Genomic DNA, 20,235 nt, shown 5'->3' on the forward strand with positions numbered 1-20,235 from the left:
GGAGGACAGAAAAATAGACACACGGAGAAGACTGCGGTGAAGAAATAGTAGAAATCTCGAGAGAGGTCAAGAGAAATCAAAGAAGGAGCGAAGTGTTGGAACTCAAGGGGACAAAGGCAAACAAAGAAGAGGATACACGGCAAGGGAAGGCAACAAAGCATTTAAAGGTATAAATCCATCCTTTTATCTTCATTTGTTTGGTTTCTCTCGGCTTTGCAGGAGAAAAAGAAGCACTTTGCTTCTTCAACCTCTCCCATTCCCCGAAGCCAAAAAATGAAGGTGGAGACTCTAAAGAAGCAACCCCAAATCCTTTCCCTAACTCTCACCCTCTTCCGGAGATCACCAAACACACAAAATCAAATATCCCAGAGGAAGAAAAGGAACCCAGCAGTGCCGGTCTACCATGCCCAGCAATACTGTGGAGGTTCGCCGACGGCGCAAAGGAAAGAAGCGAATAAGGCAGCAACAACAATGAACACACTAGTAGCGGCCACCGCTGACCTCCCCAGGGCCCAGAGAACCGCAGCTTCAAAAGCTCCGTTGCCTCCTCGCTCCTCCCGTAGCAGCGCCGCCAGCCGCAAGAAGCAGCAACCATCATTGCCGCTGTAAATTCCTACAACCGCAACGGTCGCCGTCAAAAGCCCAGCCACGAATAACAGCAGATATCAACTCTGCCTTCCCCCGACTGCAGTGCACCGCTCTCTCTCTCCCGAAGTATTCACCGAGACCCACAAAGAAAGCTTGGGAAATCTCCCTCTTCCCTGCTCAGCCAATGGCAGCAAGTGTTGAAGCAGCACCAACCGTTGATCAACGCCGACGACAAAATCCAAACCACGAGTGGCGGTAACGGCGAGCCGATTTCCCTAGAGTCCAGATCGCAGCAACGACCTACAACCATCACCGGCGCAGCGAGACGTCAAACGAAAGCCAAGACGGACGCAGCAGCTGTGCGCCATGATCCCTGGAAGATCAACAGCCGGGAACCGCCGCAACCCCATCAGCCGACAGCAGCAGAAGACAGCCCCAAGGCCTCCAAGACGCTGCAATGGCTCTAGCACCACCGTCGTTGTGCCTTCGCCGTCATCAACGCCCTACAACTTGCAAGCCTGTGTCAAGGTCAAACAGCCGCGGTCGCATCTTCAAGGACAAGCCCGCTTCCCGTATTCTAGAATTGATGGTGCTATGCACAACGGTCTCGCTGAGAAAGAAAGCCACAAGAACTCTCAAGGAACAACCACCATCACAGCCGTCTATCCGAGTCCAAAGTAGTTACGCCTAAAGATGAGGATGCCAAATCATGACATACACTCTGTTTTAGTTAGCCAATTATAGTGTGCCATGTGTACAAAGTTTGTTTGATTTGTTAGAAAGATTATTGTACATAGTTATGGCTATATATACAACAACTGATGTAATTATTTTGATTCATTGAATGAAATAGAAAACATTCAGAAATATAGTGTTCTTAGTTTTCTATATGGTTTCATTGCCAACCGCCTCACGGCCTCTCTCGATCATTCTCTCTTCTGCTCCACTTCTTTGATTTTTGTACGATTCGATCGATTTCTTCACTGATTTTGTATTCCACTCATCGGTCTTGATCTCTAATGGCGTCTTTGTCTACGTCTTCTTATCCTATTGAGTCAGTGCCTATTCCAAACCCTAATTCCTCTCACCCTTATTACCTTCCTCACGATCCAAAACATTGGTAGCATGGTACCTATCAAGCTCAAGCGTGCCATGGCGAGCTCTATTTGCCCTCAATTCTTCAGCGATATCAACTTTTTGGTATTGTCGATGGCACAGAACCTTCTCCAGCGTCATTTATGCCTAATCACTCTCTGAATCCGGCGTTCGAAATTTGGTATGAGAAAGATCAAAACCTCCTGATTTGGTTCAATTCCACATTGTCTAAGGAGGTCATTCCATTCACCGTTAGAGTTTCATCCTCTCGTGATCTCTGGCTCAAACTTGAGCAAAGATTTGGGGGTATCTCTGATGCACATATTCATCAGCTTCGATCGCAACTTCAAAGCATTCAAAAAGGTTCGCAGTCCATGTCTGATTATCTACAAGAGCTTAAAGAAATCTCCGACTCTCACACTGCTGCTAGAGCCTCAATCTCTTATCGTGATCTGATTACAGCCACTCTTGCCGGTCTTCTTGATGATTTTGAGTCTTTCACCGATTCAATCATGCTCAAGTTATCCTCCACTTCTTTGGATGAATTGCATGGGTTATTACTCTCTATGAATTGTCACAAAAAAGCTGTCCCATCTAGTAATGTTGAACCTTTTCATGCTCTATCTGTTCAAGCTTAACCACCGCTCCTTCCCACACCGCCTCAGGCGTATGTAGTACAGAATCAACCCTTTCAGCACTTTTTTCGCTATAATTCTAATTGAGGAAAGACTAATCGTTACTATAATACTCGTGGCACTAGAGGTATCTCTCGAGGAAATCATTATACCAGTGGCTTCAATCGTAACAATACCAATTCTCATTCTCGTGGTTCATCTTCTGGTCCTCGAGCTCCATGTCAAATATGTGGCAATCTCAGTCATGAAGCCCTCGACTGTTTTAATTACATGAATCCAAAGATCTCTAGTCGTATTCCTCCTTCCAAACTTTAAGCAATGTGTGCACACTACACTGCTAAGCCATCTCCTTCTTAGCCGATCAACTCTGGAGCCACCTCACATATCGCCAATGACATCTCAAACATCACCTCTCCTACTCCCTACACTGGTGAAGACAAAGTATACAGTGGTAACAGTAAAGGTCTGTCTATATCTCATGTTGGTTCTTCTACATTAGGTACACTTGCTGCTTCCTTTACATTGAACAATGTCCTTCATGTTCCTCACATGAAGCACAATTTATTGTCTGCCTTTCAATTTCTCAGCGACAATTATTGTTCATTAACCCTTAATTCTGATGGATCCGTTGTTAAGGATCGTTCTACGGGGAAGACGCTTTTGTAGGGCTCAATTAAAGAAGGTTTCTATCATCTGCAATCTATTTCTAGAACTGATCATTCTGTCTTTGGTATTGTTCCTCAGTCACTTATTGCATCCACTTTAGTTAGTATTAAAGCTCCAGTAAAGATATGGCATAGTCGTTTGGGTCATCCCTCATTTCCTATATTTCGCAAGGTTATCTCTCGGAATAAACTTGTTGTGCAAGGTGCATCTTCAATTGAATTTTTCTGTTCTGATTGTACTATAGCTAAAAACCACAAGCTTCCCTTCAAAGCTGCAAGTTCTTTTGCATCTTAAAGCTTGGCATTACTTCATTGTGATGTTTGGGGACCTACACATGTCCTGTTTGTTAGTGGTTTTCGCTATTACTTGTTGATAGTAGATGATCATACTAAATATAGCTGGTTTTTCCCATTGAAAGCAAAATCTGAGGTTATTCTACATTTTTAACCTTCAAAACATATGTAGAAAATGTTGTTGGAAATAAAATCAAGGTTATCCCTTCAGATTCAGGGGGTGAATTTGTTAGTTCTTTATTTCAATCTTATCTCCGTTTGCATGGAATTTCTCATCAACTTAGTTGTCCACATACTCCTGAGCAAAATGGTTATGTAGAAAGAAAACATAGACATCTAATAGAAACAACTCAAACTCTCTTAGTTACATCTCATGTTACTCACAAATATTGGGTTGAAGCTATATCCACTACCCTCTATTTGATTAACCGATTGCCTATTTCTGGTCTTCATTGTTCTCCATAGGAATTGTTGTTTCCTACCTCACCAGATTAGACTAGGCTTAAGGTCTTTGGTTGCAGCTGCTACCCTTGGTTAAAACCCTATGTTTCCTTTAAGTTGGATGGTAAAAGTAAGGAATGTGTCTTCCTTGGATATAATTTGCAACAAAAGGGCTATAGATGCTTGGATTTGGTCACCGATCGAGTCTACATATCTCTGCATGTCTTGTTCAATGAGAACCATTTTCCATTTCAGCAAGTTCATCCTCCACAATTTTCCCCATCCACTACCACTGTTCCCTCTATCATTGATCTTCACTTTCCTATTTCTCAACCATCACTTTTGCCTCCTACTCAATCCCCTCCCCTTGTTGTTCAACCTGTTTCCTCAAGCTCATTCTCTCAACCCATTGATCTAATCCCTTATCTTACTTCTGTTGACCATTCTTCTCCTACACCAGTCACCAACATTTATCCAATGGTCACTCGATCAAAAAATGGTATTTTTGGACCCAAAGCCTTTTCTGCTACTAAACATCCTTTGCCATCTACTGTTGATTACATTCCCACTACTTATAATCAAGCTTCCAAGCATAATGAATGAAGGTTAGCTATGCAAAATGAGTTTAATGCTCTTTAATCCACTAGAACTTGGTCTCTCGTTCCCTCATCACCCTCTCAGAATGTGGTAGGTTGCAAATGGGTTTTTCGAATCAAGTAAAAAGCCTAATGGTTCTATTGAACGGTATAAGGCTCGATTGGTTGCCAATGGGTTTCACCAACAAGAAGGGCTTGATTATCAAGAAACATTTAGTCCTGTAGTAAAGCTAGTTACTATTCGAATTCTATTAACCTTTGCAGTTCAGTTTAATTGGTTTTTGCATCAGCTTGATATAAGCAATGCCTTTCTCCATGGTGACATGAAGGAAGATGTGTTTATGCAACAACCTCCTGGTTTCACTGATCCAAATTTGCCAAATCATGTGTGCAAGCTCAGAAAGTCCTTATATGGACTAAAACAAGCTCCCTGGGCATGGTTTGATAAACTTTTTCATGCTCTCAAGTCTTTTGGCTTTACTCAATCTTGTTCTGTTGCATCTCTCTTTGTCATTAAGGATCCTGTTCTTGTTATAGTCCTGGTTTATGTTGATGACATATTGGTTAGTGATCCGGACTTCTCTGTGTGTAACTTGTTTATCCAGAAACTTGGTTCTCTATTTCCAGTGAAGGACTTAGGTCTTCTTCACTATTTTCTAGGGTTGGAAGTTCAAAGATCATCACAAGGCCTCTTCCTTCATCAAGGCAAATACCTTTTGGATTTATTGCAGAAAACAAAGATGGAGGGTGCCAAACCATGTTGCACACCTCTCGGTACTATTAAACTGGATCATAGTAGCATTCCCTTATCAAATCCCACTGAATATCGATCCGTTGTAGGTGCTTTATAGTATTTGACATGGACTAGGCCTGATATTTCTTTTGCTGTAAATCAAGTATGCCAAGTCATGCATAATCTCACTGATCTTCATATGCAAGCTGCCAAAAAGATTCTCAGATTTCTCAAAGGCACATCTTCCCATGGTTTATGGTTTCAGAAAAGTAATCTTAATCTGTCAACCAATGGTTTTTGTGTTTTTCTTGGATCCAACTTAATCAGCTGGAGTGCTAAGAAGCAGCCTACAGTGGCTCGATCTTCCAATGAAGCTGAATATCGATCCCTGGCTCACACTGCAGCAGAAATTACATGGATCTTTAAGGTTTTTCATGATTTTGGTTTTCCCTTATCTCTCAAACCTACAATCTGGTGTGATAACATATATGCTATCTCTCTTGCTTCTAATCCTGTTTTCCATGCTCGATCAAAGCATGTTGAGATTGATTATCATTACATTAGGAGTTAGTTCTTGCTAATCTTCTTCAAGTTCAGTATGTATGCAGTGCAGACCAAATAGCAAATATTCACATCTTTAACCAAGAACAAGTTTCTTCTTCTTCAATCCAAGCTATCTCTTGTAACTCCAACTTCTTCCAAGCTCAGCTTGAGGGGGTGTAAAGACGAGGATGCCAAATCATGACATACACTCTGTTTTAGTTAGCCAATTATAGTATGCCATGTGTACAAAGTCTGTTTGATTTGTCAGGAAGATTATTGTACATAGCTGTGGCTATATATACAATAACTGATGTCATTATTTTGATTCATTGAATGAAATAGAAAACATTCAGAAATATAGTGTTCTCAGTTTTCTATAACGCCCATATCTTGCTCACTCCGCCATCAACTACCACGTCCCTGAAAGCTCCGTGAGAGTCCCGGCACCATGCTCTGTTTTCTCAAAATTAAAGATTTCTAGCACTGCAGCACTACAGCATCCAAACACCGCAACACCACCGCTCTTCAACCGTCGTCTTCGGCAGTCCTCCGGAAGAAGCCCAAGGGCAGTGCAATCCGCAATCCGAGGACGGTGAACCAAGCGATGAAGTTGGGCGCGCGGGTCCAGACCATCAACAAATTCGACAGAGGCTCGAATATGAAGGTGGCAGCGGTGGTCAATGTGAAGAAGTTAAGGAAGACAACATTTGCGTCACCATTTATGATGTCAAACGGAAGACAAAGCCAAGGACAGCACCAGCGACTTCAACGCCGCCATTACACAACCACCGCACAAATCTGAGCATGATGATCCAAGTGGCAAGCTCATGGATTCGTACGGACAATTATTGCCGTCGTTAGTCACGGACAGAGAGAAAGAAGAGTTCCTTTTGGGACCAAACAAGCATCTCATGGCAGCCAGGAGTTGCAGAAAAAGGGACGATGCGCCTGGATGCATAGAAGGATTGCTGGAAATGAATGTTTCTCTTTCTTTTGTTGATCACCCTCAATGTGATGACAGTAGAAGGATTAATTGAAGGAAACCAATAGAGCATGGGGTTCGAAAAGTCTGTTTAAAGGTCAAAAGGAAGCTCCCAAAAATCTACTGCACGAAAGGCTCCCTGTTTTCCTATCGTTTCTATAGAGTTCGTAGCAAGAACAAAGAGCACTGTTGCCTTCCTCCTATAATGATCACTGCTCTAAATATTAAAACATGTTGCTGCTTTTCAGTGCAATTTTCTTAAAAGTCTCCGGAGCTTTCATAAGTTCCACGAAGAAAGGAAATGCAAATAGCACGTGATGAAGGAGAAATTTTTAGTTGTGACGGGAACACAAGTGATACATTATATGTTTTAATATGAGTGGTGGGAAATTTAATTTTTTCAGTTATTATCTTTTTAGTACACATATCTCATAATTTGTATAATAATATCGCTGCAACAAAGGTTGTGGTTTTATTTATTTGTCAGTTCATAGGTTTTTAATTGTATGGTTACCCATTTGAAATTTATGTAATTTAAGGTGAAAAAGTTTGTATTTTTCTCTAAATATGTTTTGGAATTTTCTAGATCTATTGTGGACTTGACTATGAATTTGAATGTGGGCACTGGGCATGCGCTATTGAAGTCCGATTATGGTATTTAGAAGAACCCAATTGCTTCTTTTTTTTTTCGATTTGCATCGATCAGTTAATTTGTTGAGTTATTTCATGATTTTGTAAATTTTAAAGTTTTTGAATTTTGAATCCTGGCGATGTACATTTCCTTGAAGAATATATGTTTATGTATTTGCTTAACTTTTGAAAATTTGAATTCGTTCTGCTTGATCACAAGTAGTTGAATTACTTGAATATATTCAGGATTTTGAGGCTCTCAATTCTCTGATATATGAGAACTGGGAGGTTGATAGGTAGGTTCCTTCCATTTACATCATTTAAAAATAAAAATAAAAAACCGAAAAAAAAATGAACCGAACCGAACCGAATCGAAATTTCGGTTTGGTTTCGGTTTTGGCAAAAAACCGAACCGTTTTGAACCGAACCCGCCCCTAATGCCACTCACTTGAACATTAAACGCGGGCTCCGTTGACTGAATATGGTGCAATTAAACATGGAGACAACATTAACGGTGACAATTCGTGAATGCAAATTATATTATTTCTATACTAAAACCCAAACTTTGGTGTACTGTTCACGGACAGTAAAGTGGCAAAAATGCCCTTTGCTGCTGCTAATTCTCAAGCTTTTTTCTCTGTTTTGAACATTGAATTTACAGTTTTACCCTGATATCCACGTGTTGGTCATCGTGGAAAAGGAATTCACGGGTCGCGCTCTTCTTCTTTCTTTTCTGCTTCTCGAGAGCTTTCTGAGATCAAGTTCACTCGCGCTGTTCCTCCGCTTCTTCTTATCAAATGTCCAACGTTTGCATCTTTCTCTCGCCGATTATCCACTGCGGTTTTCTTCCCGGAAAACTGCTCCACTCTTGCGAATTTCTTTCATTGAAAACCCTAGAGCGGCTAGAAGTTTCTCAACTTTTCGTTTCGTTTCCACCTCTCTGTCACAAATCTCTGCTTCAATCGGCTCGCAAATCTCTGCCGACGGCGGTTTTTCTAGCCAGAGAAACCCCTGAAGGTTTATTTTTGATTCAGCAGCTTCTTGATTGTTCAAATCTATGGTCTAGGTTGTTAGGGATTTATGGGTTTTTTTTTAGCTTTGAAGTTTGGGTTTATCCCTTTGTGCCGTCTGCAACAGCACCACTGCGCTCAAACACACACACTTTCTCTCTCTCTTCTCTTTCTCTCTCTTGCAGTCTCTCCTCCCCCATACTCAATCCTCTACTTATTCTCTGATTCATGTTTGGGGGATTTGTAAAAAGGCTTCGAGTACAAATTTGGGATAGGATCTGGGTTTTCTCTGCATTGCTTAAATTTTGCATTTTTTTTTTTTTGGATTTCAATTCAGAAATGAATAAATTTAGTTGTAATTTAAAGTTTTTGATTTTTTTTTCAATTTTATTATTTCCTATGCAGAACAGCTTTGATCTTCCACATGACTACTTTGCGCTGCTTCCGAAATATCTCCGTCTCGATGTGAGTAGGTTTTTTTTCAATCTGTGTGAATTATCCAGTTTTTATTTTTTGGGTCAAAATCCAGTTGTTGTATTTGATAAAGAATGTGACTTTGAAATGACAGAGACAGAGAGAGAGGGAGAAGTATGGTTGTCAAAAAAGGGGTAGGATTGAGCGATTGGAGACGGACAAAAAGTGAGGGAGGGATGTAGGGCTGATTTTCTGGTTCTACCCAAAAACCTACTAAAAATCGCACATTAGTGTTTTAGGTTTTACTCCACACCAGCAGACGATGAGAGTTCCAGAAACTCCAGCCCTTCGCCGCTGTCTCTCCCTTTGTTGTCGTCAGCTCATTCGCAACCATGGTATTTTCTCGGACAAATTTTCTCTTATCCTCTGTTTGATTCCTGTAAATTGAGCTGGTTTCGACAATTTCCAGGGCGAAGTTCTACCAGGAAAATTTCGTTGATTACTATTTACTTTTATCTTTCCAATATATTTGGATGCTATATACTAACATTTACAACTCAACTGAATCTATGAACTACCATTTTATGTTATTTTTCTTAATATTTCTCTAATGGATCCTGCAATTTTGATGAAGCTGAAGTATAAGTTTTTGTTTATAAACAAAAAAAATTTATTTCTTAGCATATTTTTTCTCGAAATGTAAGCAACATTCTTGATAGACTAGGCATTGGGCATATATAATAAGTAATAACCATAATAAATGATTTACTTAGGTGAATATTTGTTGATAATCCCTCTATGCGGATTGAAAAATATGAGTATCTTCGTTCTGATTATGCATCTTTTGAGGTAGGCAATAGCAAGAAAAAAGTCAACGACTCTGATAACATGTCGCTGGTAAATGAGAAGCTTAGTAAGCAAATTACAGATATACCTCCAGAAGAGTACAAAATGCCACAGGTATGGATTGACTTGGAAATGACTGGTGAGGGTAATATTGCTTAGTATATATGAAAGTGTATGACTAAATAACATTAATAATTTCTTCGCTACTCTTGGGAACTAATTCTATGTGGAATTTTGTTGTATGGACTATGGAATAAATATATGTTGCATGACGTGACTTATTCGAGTTTATTAGAGGGTTGTGGGGATGCCTATGGAAAGACAAGCTCAGGTCCTTTCCATGTTCTTTTGTAATCTTCCTTTCACAGTTGGAAAGGGGGAAGTTTTGTTTCTGGGATGATATTTGGGTCGGGATTCCTATTTCAGTGTCATTTTCTCCCATCTCTATAGGATCTCTTTGCCAATCTTCACAAAATTACACAGGTTGTTCACTGTTCGGCTTCCCTTCTCGATGTTTCCTCTCACTTCTTTCTTGCAACAATTTGTTTTCTGTCTTAATATCAATTGAGAGTGTTGAAGGGATGTGCAAATAGATGGGAAGAAGTAGAATTCATTTTGATTAAAGAAAGTGAGAATTAACCTTGCTGTTTTATACTTCTTGGTTGTTTTGATGAAGTTGGGAATAAGTTAAATAGATTGACTGTAACTACCAGTATATGGAGGAAGGAGGAGAGAGGGCATAATAATTCAATTTAGTTTCCATCTGTACCTTCTGCATTTCCAATGGCAATTTTGAACCTTTTCTTTTCTGCTTCTAAATTTTTATGCTTTCTGGGTTTTTTTATGGCAGTTTTGGGGAAAAGCATAACAAAGAAGAGTACTACTACAATGATGTGAGTGCCCTCTATCCTTATTATGGTCAAATGGGGGTGCAAATTTCATATTTTTCTTAATATGGTCAAATGGTATGCAAATGAGATTGGGTTAAGCTTTTGGGTTTAACTCTCTCACTCTCTTTGCGTTTGGGTTCCATTTATGGTTTTCATTCTTCGTTTCTCTATTTCGGTTCTCCTTTGGTTTTAACCCCTTTTTTTATTTTTTATTTTTTTATTTCTTTTATTTTGTTCATTCATCTTTAACTATTATCGGCATATCATGAGGTTTAGAGAAAACTGAGAAATTGAAAATTTTGAATACTCAAAGCATGCCCTTCTATCTAATGCTCTCATAAAAAAGTCCCATGGCCACGAGGGGAGTATATAAGACTGATGAGGGTCAAGTGTCCATATCAACTATAAAAGGATTGTGTATCCAAGTATTTGGAATCTTAAGAAAGAACAATAATTTACTATTATGAAAGGTTTTGACTGTTAGTTTTGATCCGTGGTCCTGATTGGTAGTTTTGGACAAGTAACGTATTCTCTTTATCAGAACGATGATTGAGATAATATTGTTTAAATCATTATCTCCTTATCTCTAAATCTTTTAGTGCAGTACTAATAATTTCACTGCTAATGAGAACTTTACTTGGGATTTTCTTTTGTGTTGTCACTTCTGATTTTACTGATTAATGTATTTCTTGAAGGTAGTGACGTAATCATAAGAAAAAGTTGAGTTCTTAGTTCATTGCAAGTCGACCCATTGCCATTCATTGCAAGTCAACCCATTGCCATGTATCTCTCTCTCAAGATATTACCAATTAGGTGTATTTATACTCTTATTGGATGTGAATTTTTAAAATAATGATGTAACTGCTTGATAACCTGTGCATCATTTGGAGTTTAAATATACCACTTAAATTGTGGGTAAATGTAACTGTGAAACTTATAAACTATAACCTCATCCATCATTTATTTTAGACATCACTCAAGTTGTAAGGAAATGTAACTAGCCAATTTATGAAAATTATTAGCACTTAATGTCCAATTGTATTTCATAATTTTTGTGAATAATCTATTTATCAGCAGAATGTGCTTTAAAGAAAAAACAGTTCATAGAGTAAGAGAAACAGCCAAGTGCCACTGTGTTAAGAATCTAGGACTGCTGAATTGGAATACTCAGAGAAACAATATGCATAGGGATCACTAATAATGTTTTTTTGGTGTATGTATCTCATATGTTGAAGGCACCCTAACATTGAAAACAACACTTCTTTTTGTACAAACTTTGCATTCTGCTCCTCACGGATGATCCTCAAGATGTTGTGGTGACACAACAGGTTAAACTCGCGTTTTTCCTTTAACCAAATATGTGTGGATTGAAGGTGGACTATGTTTAGTGAATGTGTATTTGAGCTCTGTAGATGACTGCATGTTGTGTTGACTTTAGATTTTTGTTATCAATCATTCTTTCAAGTGCTTATTTGAATCATTTAATCCCAAATTCAAAAACCAGAAACTGCCTGATAATCTCTGTAAGTTCTTATTTTCTATGATCTTTAATATTGTACCTTAGATGCTTAACCGCTCTAAATTGTTTATTTTGTTGAGTTTCTGCGTTCAATTTGTTTTTGTTGCCTACCCTTTTCTTGGTATGTTTTGATACCTTTCGTATATGATGATGAAATGGTCCATCTTTGATTATGCCTAATTTCGGTTTTAAACTTAAAATTTTCTGGAATTGATACGGGCTTACTGAAATTTTTTTTTATATATATATATAAAAAAAAAAATAAAAAAACCATTATGCGTTTAAATGCAGAGATTGTTGGGTCAAAAATAAGAAAATGGAGAGAGTAGCACAATGCTACTACGCGAAATTGGCTTTGGGTAAGCTTGCACTCTCTTCTATTTATAATCTCTTTGAGAAGTGATTTTGGTTGGTGGTTTTGGAAGAGATAATATCCAATTCATATATGAACTAAGAAAATAATATGCATATATAATGAAGTGGAATTTTTCATGGTATTATTAACATGCATGTTATAATTTAGTTGTTGATTTTGGTTTGGCATGAAGAATGGCGTGAAAAAAAACTGAAAAACGAGAGCTACTCTACTGTTTATGTAGCGAGGGAAGGGAAGGGAAGGAAAGGAAAAACAGTTAATTTAGTGCTCCCTTTTCTCAATCACTCTTCACATTTTCTGCAAGCTCAATAATTCGTATCTGTCAAACTTAATAGTTTTTACTTTTATGTGTATATATTCTGTCTTGCATTCTTTTATTGGGTTTGAAACTATAACTGAGTATACCTTAGCACTCCAGCTTTCCATTAGGTGGTTCCAATAATATAGTTTCATATATAATACATATAATACTCTTACACTCTTTTACTAATTTTTGTTACACTATCAATCAATCACATGTCATGCTATTTATAGAGTGGTTTAAAGAATTCCAAGAGCTTCATTCACCCAATTTCTGTTCTTCATGCAAAAATTCTTTCAAAAAGCTCAAACATCTTTCAGTGTAAATAACATTAACCTTCTTTAACAATCTCTTATAGCTTCGAAACATATTTATTTCATACGGTTTCTAATCCCGCAGCAACGCGCGGGCAATATTTCTAGTATATACTAAATGCCTAACTTTCTGGTTAATTTCCTTTTTTTTCTTTTCACTCCATTTTTTGTCTGCCTTCTGTTTCGGCTCTCCTCGTCTGCCCATGCATAGCTGGTGGGAAAACAAAAAAAAAATATTTAAAAAATGTGATTAAGACCGGATCACGTGTTTTGTGGCACAACTAACAATAAAAATTTATTCCTACCTTATTTTTTAAACTCATGTATAGTTGGTGGGAAGACCGAAAAAGTATTAAAAAAATGTGATGCATAATAACTCCTACCACATGTTGATCATCGTGAGGTTTGCTTTTCACTCTATACCCCGCACCCTGCTTTTTGTTCCCTCTCCCATACCCATTGATGCTTTTCTATTGCTTTCCAAGCTCTCCGTTTCCCATACCCGTTTCTGTCGTTCTCACCTCTTCGTTTCCTCAGTCAACACCGAATCAGTGTAAGGTATTTCAACTTTTTCGTTTTGTTTCAAACTGTAAGTTTCGTTTTCTTAGATTCGAAAATATAAAAAGTTAAATATTTTTTTTGGGTAAATGTTTTAGCCCAGTTTGTATTGTGGCTTTTCATGGGTGGTTTAGTTCAATTTAGACGTTTTTATTTGGTCTCAGATGCGGACGATATATAGAAGAGATGCACGATATCAATGGGATGGAATGTTTTCTATTAATTTTTTTTATTTTTTTTTAAAATTGTTTAGCTTTGCCAATTGTGGGTTATTGGGACGAACGATTTGTGTAGACATTGAACAAGAGATAACGAAATTGATCTGTTGTTTTGTTTGTTTAAAATTGAAAGGTCTTTGCTGGTTTTTTCTGTTTGCTCTTTTTAAAATTTAGTTTCTCAGCCTTCTTGAAATTTATGATATATAATTTGTTTTTTTTTTTTTTTTGGTTCATGGTTTGTTTTGCAGGTTTTGTTTGTACAGAGACGGCGATAACTTGGCTGCTGCACCGTCTCTTGCCACTCAAGGTTGAGGTTTAGTCTGTTAGGTAATTGATCATAAACAAGCTTCTGTCTCCTTATTTATCTAGATTACTTAGGTAAGATAATATTCTCATGCAACTAATATCTAAGAAATTATTACTTATTTAAATATTTATTTTAACATATGTATCATAACAATTCTATAATTTATAAAATTTATATATGGTTAATCTCTGAATTACGTCCGTACACAAAAGCTGATAAAGTAAAAGTTCGCGTGTGTAGAATATGGAAATCAGTAATTCTCTAAACTAATAAAAAATACACATCTCTGCACTGCATTTTGCTTGATGAAACGGTGAGAAAACAACCTTTTATTTTAATCAACAATTATTTGTTTTACATCATTCTTTCATTCCATAAAATGAACTAGACATTTTTTTTTTTCCAGCAATACCATATAATCCATTCAGATTGGTAATCAACATAGAAACCAAATATTTTTAAACGAACTTGACTCTGTTTATACTTTTGCATAATATTTCTGTTTCTTAATTTTTTTAAATATTGCTTCAAATCACTTTAACTATTTTTGTTCATTTTATCTCTTCATGTTATTGCATCTCTCCATGTTAACAATTTAAATATTTATTTTAATTTGTATATTAGTCTCCCTTTTAACTTTGTTTCTTTTTGTTTTTTTTACCGTTCTCTTTATTTACATAACCAACTATAAAGAAGTTGAAGGTTCCACATCAGACATTGACTACGAGATTGTAGCGTCAAAAATTGAACCTGGCGGTTGCTATGAAATCACAAATTTTAGGACCACTAAAATAAGAGGGCAGTACAATGTAGTACCGCATTATACTCAGTTTATATTTAGTGGTAAAATTGTGACATCCCACATCGTCCAGGGGAGTGATCCTTAAATGTATGTTCCAATCCCTACCTAGCACGAGGCATTTTGGGAGCTCATTGGCTTCGGGTTCCGTAGGAACTCCGAAGTTAAGCGAGAAGCGCGCGAGAGCACTCCCAGGATGGGTGACCCATCGGGAAGTTCTCGTGTGAGGTCCCATAAACAAAACCGTGAGGGTGTGGTCGGGGCCCAAAATGGACAATATCGTACTACGGTGGTGGAGTGAGCCCGGGAAGTGGTCCCCCCTGGGCCGGGATGTGACAAATTGGTATCAGAGCCAATCCCTGGCCGAAAATGTGCCGACGAGGACGTCGGGCCCCTAAGGGGGGTGGATTGTGACATCCCACATCGCCCAGGGGAGTGATCCATAAATGTATATTCCAATCCCTACCTAGCACGAGGCCTTTTGGGAGCTCACTGGCTTCGGGTTCCGTAGGAACTCCGAAGTTAAGTGAGAAGTGCGCAAGAGCATTCCCAGGATGGGTGATCCATCGGGAAGTTCTCGTGTGAGTTTCCAGAAACAAAACCGTGAGGGCGTGGTCGGGGCCCAAAGCGGACAATATCGTGCTACGGTGGTGGAGCGGGCCCGGGAAGTGATCCGCCCTGGGCTGGGATGTGACAAAAACAATCTTCAAAAAGCTGTCAAATGTGTTTCCACCCATTTCCCGACACCAGTTCTTTTTACAGGATTACAACAGACTTTATCCTCGCGTGAACAAGGTTGACATTCTTAGCGGTGATATTATTATACATGGAATAGATATATACATATTAAAAACACTGATGTTTATTTTTTGTCTAATTAATTTTCACAACTTTTTTATATTTACCTTTTCAATTGCAAGATGTCATTGGTCATCTCACTGCACTACAACATTTGGAACAAAAACAAATTAATCAAAGGCTAGCATATAAGTGCGACGTACACATTCAAAATGTCAGGTTATTCCTTTTTTCTTAGGGAGCTTTAATGAAAAGGGTTTAGACCAAGATTATTTTAATAAAAAACCACCCTATAGTTTTCTTTAATCAAAAGCACCTCAAAATTAACCATAAATACAGAGACCTCCAATTCTACATGGGCTGAATTACAAAGCCTAACAGAAACAAAAATAAGTTTCCAAAATTACCCCAACAAGGAGGCGCTGGGTCTGAAACTTGTTTGTTCTCATGAAGGAGAAAACTCACGCCAGTCTAAGCAGAGCATTGATCAGCGTTTCGTTTTCTAGGTTTTTCTTCCTTCATTCTCGATGCATATATTAGTTTTTGAATTTCCTTGTCCAAATTAGATTCAGATTTGGAGAATAACCAGACTTTGAGAAGAAGAAAAAAATCCCAAATTATTGAATCCAATCTCCAAAAGTACAATTAAAAAGAAACGAACAGGAAAAGAGTTGTGCAATTGAATCAAGAAGAAGGACACTCAAACTGAATCCATCTTCCATAGAACAGGAAAAAACAAAAAATTCTAATTCCTTGCACCCATTTCTCCATAAAACTAGAAAGAAAAATATATCTCTACCTGTGATAGAACCACCTTCCCCAATTACAAAATCTGGAAAAGAAAAAGAAAATAGAAAAAATAGACGAGAAAGAGAGAAAAGTGACTTCAACCATGGCGTTCAACTTTCATAACAGTTAATGTTAAACATTTTTAGGAAATAATATGATTTTTTTTGCCACTTTTTTAGAAAACAATATGACCCGTTATGTTTTGAATCCGTAACTCTTTTTGGAAAAACTAACACTGTCTCTACAAAAACTAACAGTCTTTGAAAAACTAACATTGTCTCTGGAAAAATTAACACTGTCTTTGAAAAAACTAACATTGTCTCTGGAAAAACTCGTCTCTGGAAAAACTAACATTGTCTTTGGAAAAACTCTGGAAAAACTAGCACTGTCTCTGGAAAAACTAACATTGTCTCTGGAAAAATTACCACTGTCTCTGGAAAAACTAATACTATCTTTGGAAACAGTGGCTTAGATTCCAGAAACAATGTTACTTAAAATCCAGAAACAGTGACCCGTCGTTATTGAATAGCATGCAGATCTCAATTTTATTTTCTAGAGAAACAAACGATGAACTCCACTGACGAAGAAAATTTGAAAAACATTACCTCAAACCCACTATGAATAATAACGACGATCACATTTCAACGAAATAATACAAAATATAAATTAAATAGCATGAGGATCTATATTTTTGTTTTAAAGAAAAAGAAGAAGGTCTGCAAAACAACGATGAACTCCATTAACGATGAAAATCTGGAATTCAACTAAAAAAGTTAGGGGTAAAATCGACAAAATCATAATTTATTATAGTTGGGTCATTTTTAGTTGGACTACTTTAATATGGACCTTGTACTAATCATTAAACAAAACTTATAACATGATTTTTTATTAAAACTAAAAATTTTCAATTCATTTTCATTAGTTTCCTTTTCTTCTTATCATTCTCATTAGAAATTGTTTTCAGAATTTATCTTATGTTCAAAAGCATGTATCTATTTGTTCTAATTTGTTTTCTGTGCAGAAGGGAACAACTCACTGTTACACTATGGGCAGATGTTGTAGACGATTTTTGTTCTTCATCTGTGGAAACATTACCTTTTCCAATTGTTGTCGTTTTTACAAGTTTAAAAGTCAGGCATTATATAGGTACTTGACTTATTTAAAACCAAACCTTTTTATCTTTATTTTCTTTCTTTCTATTTTATATAGCTTTATCCAAATTGTTTAAATCTTTTCTCCTCACATCATTTTATCATACTTCCTGCACTTATCATCTCTTTGTTTTATAACTAATTAATTAATTTTCAATTCCTGAATAAATTAGTTGTCAGTCACTATTATTAATTATTTTCCTGTTTTCTTTTCAGCTTGTTAAAACTTTGTGCCCTCCAATCACAATCATAGCCACAACTAATTGTTCCATGCCATTCCAAAACTTCGGTTATGTGAGTAAAAATACTTATCGGTGTTTTCTTTACACTTTCTTATTATTTTTTTTTCAATGCACAGAAAAAACTGTGATGAACAGTACTGGCTGCTCATTTTTCTTTGTTGATCCGGATCTTCCAGAAGTAAATGCATACAAATTAGTGTAAGTATTCATATGAGTCTTCAAACAAAATTATAATGTGGTTGCTATTATAAGAACAAAAGAAATTTGAATTCTATCAAGTTATTCAAATAATATTACATTTTGAATTCTCTAGGTTTGCAAGTTGTAAAATGCCTATAAAAATATTGGCACCTTCCGCAAAACAAGTGAATGAGGCTGAAGTTTTACGCACAGCCAAGAAATTAACAATCAATGAGCTGGCTTTTCTAGATCCCGATTTGCACAAGGTATCAAATCTAATTACATCTCTTTTAACTTTTCTTACAAATATACAACAACATTTTTACATTTCCAATAAACATTGTATACAAGATTACCATTGCTTATACAAAACTGTTACAAACTCTTTTACAGAATGATACATTTCTATGTAAAGCATCTATCAAGCGTTTTGACACACGTAACGAATGGTGGTACAATGCATGCCCCAACTGTCTAAAACAAATGCACAAGGACTTGACAACTGGACAACTCATTTGTCAAAAACATCCAAACCAAACTCCAACTCCTTGGTAATATTTAACATGCACTGTTACAAAGTTCATGATAAATTTGTCAAAATATTTCTCACCTTCATTTTTTTTTTCATTGCTGATATAATATAATTATTTACCAAATCTATTTTTTTCACATTTTCACATCTTTGCTCATATTTGCCTGAATGTGATTTCAATATATATTGTCTAGATAAATTGAAAACTACATATCAGGCTTAGTCATCATTTTTTTTTCCAGTGTTTTCTACATCTGGTATCCAAAATTTTCTTACGGATGATATTTTGCTTAAATTTTGTGATGTTAAAATGAAATTTGAAACCTTTCTCAATTTCAAATAATTTAAACAGTTTTTAAGTACATTATGTTATACAATTAAATCTTCGTCCACATTGTAATCGTTGTTATACAGGTTTACCCTTCTCTACAAAATTGATACAACTTTTAGACTCTCCACGATGTTATTTTGATTAATTGTCGACTACAATCAGGTTCTTTTCATTTGAGTTTCGTAAAATTGTTCCAATGCTGTTTATGATTACTATTCATGCATATTCTGCATTTCTCATATTTTCATGCGGTTACCATAAATACAAGGTGTTAATGAACTCAATAAACATAGTTATCCTTATGCATTTAACTTCAAAACAAACACCACGCTTTTTGATTTTTCTGGTTTATTTCTATTTATATATATTGAATTTCAGATTATTTTCCTTGATATACTTTAATTTTTAATACAGGTGCAAAGTCAATTTGGTTCTTGAGGATGACATTAATGAAATCAATGCTCTGATAATTAGAAAGTCTGGCGAAAAACTTGTTGGTATCCCATGCAAGGACTTGGTACTGAATCAATTGGTTGACCAACAACTGTTGCCAAACGAGTTTCTAAGGTTGATTGGGCAGAAAAAAAAAATTTCACTTGCGATTTGGGAACAGAAGAAACACTTTTAATTTGAGTGATATCCTTATTTACAATGTGTCTGAGGATACAGTCGTGGAACCAATCATTCCACAACCATTGGCCCAAGAAGTTACAGTATCTTCTACCACCATGTCATCCTCCACTTCAATAGCAGAAACAAGTGGACCATCATATAAACAAAAACGAGAGTCCATCAGGAAAGCTCTCTTTACCAGTGGTGAACACAGGTTTTTTTTTATGTTCCTTTTGTAATTACCAATTTTAAATCATCATGTACCTATATATTCTAACACTAACTTCCCATTTCAAACAGTGAGTTGGAAGAAGTATCGAAGACCAATCTAAAACAATTTGATGAGGTTCTTATCAAATCATTGAAAAAAAAATCGTCCCCAACTGGTGCAAAAAGAGACATCACCCCGCCAAAAAAAGACTAGGTAAATATGCTTCTGCTTTATCATTTCTTCCACTGTAAACACATTTAAAAACAAACTTTAACAGTTATCTAAATATATTTTGTTTTCTTTTCTGTGATTAGGTTATTTTGTTAATGATCAGCATTATTAAACCAAAACTGCAGCTGCCCCACTCAGAAGCATATAATATCATCTGTTAATATATCCAAGTGTTTTATGACATGTAAATATCTCTCTTTCCTCAGAACTTGGCAATGTTTTTTTGCATGTTCATACACTAGCGTCTGTTACTTTTGTGTATTCCATTGCTGGTTCCAGTTGAAAAGATGATACAACTACCAAACTATGTTAGATGACTAATATTTTTTACATGTACATAGACCAGTATTTTGTAATTTTTTGTACCCAAATGCTGGTTCCAGTAGAAGAACAGCTAGAACCAC

At 36.7% G+C, this 20,235-nt stretch overlaps 1 protein-coding gene and 2 long non-coding RNA genes across 5 annotated transcripts; all 3 read left to right on the forward strand.

Moving 5' to 3' along the window:
• The first annotated feature begins 7,955 nt into the window (after positions 1-7,955).
• LOC137712679 (uncharacterized) lies at positions 7,956-14,036 on the forward strand. Of its 3 annotated transcripts, XR_015962292.1 has the most exons (8): positions 7,956-8,219; positions 8,618-8,677; positions 8,781-9,021; positions 9,480-9,586; positions 10,323-10,365; positions 11,058-11,145; positions 12,173-12,240; positions 13,897-14,036. It is a non-coding gene; the product is annotated as an uncharacterized LOC137712679 (long non-coding RNA). The 3 variants fall into 3 exon arrangements; XR_015962291.1 differs by lacking the exons at positions 12,173-12,240; positions 13,897-14,036 and having other exon boundaries at positions 11,062-11,391; XR_015962293.1 differs by lacking the exons at positions 12,173-12,240; positions 13,897-14,036 and having other exon boundaries at positions 11,058-11,234.
• A 1,390-nt stretch (positions 14,037-15,426) lies between these two features.
• LOC148696585 (uncharacterized) lies at positions 15,427-19,537 on the forward strand (the record flags this gene model as incomplete). Its single annotated transcript, XM_088693255.1, has 7 exons — positions 15,427-15,565; positions 15,675-15,771; positions 17,363-17,487; positions 17,851-17,932; positions 18,048-18,180; positions 18,308-18,465; positions 19,192-19,537. Coding segments are annotated over 7 exons (948 nt in total), but the record flags the coding sequence as incomplete, so codon positions are not given.
• A 148-nt stretch (positions 19,538-19,685) lies between these two features.
• Positions 19,686-20,138, forward strand: LOC148696586 (uncharacterized). Its single transcript, XR_015962294.1, has 2 exons — positions 19,686-19,813; positions 19,915-20,138. It is a non-coding gene; the product is annotated as an uncharacterized LOC148696586 (long non-coding RNA).
• Positions 20,139-20,235: the final 97 nt, after the last annotated feature.

The sequence above is a fragment of the Pyrus communis genome, chromosome 5 (genome assembly GCF_041283825.1).
Source record: "Pyrus communis isolate YQ-2024b chromosome 5, ASM4128382v1, whole genome shotgun sequence".
In the NCBI taxonomy this organism is placed as follows: domain Eukaryota; kingdom Viridiplantae; phylum Streptophyta; class Magnoliopsida; order Rosales; family Rosaceae; genus Pyrus; species Pyrus communis.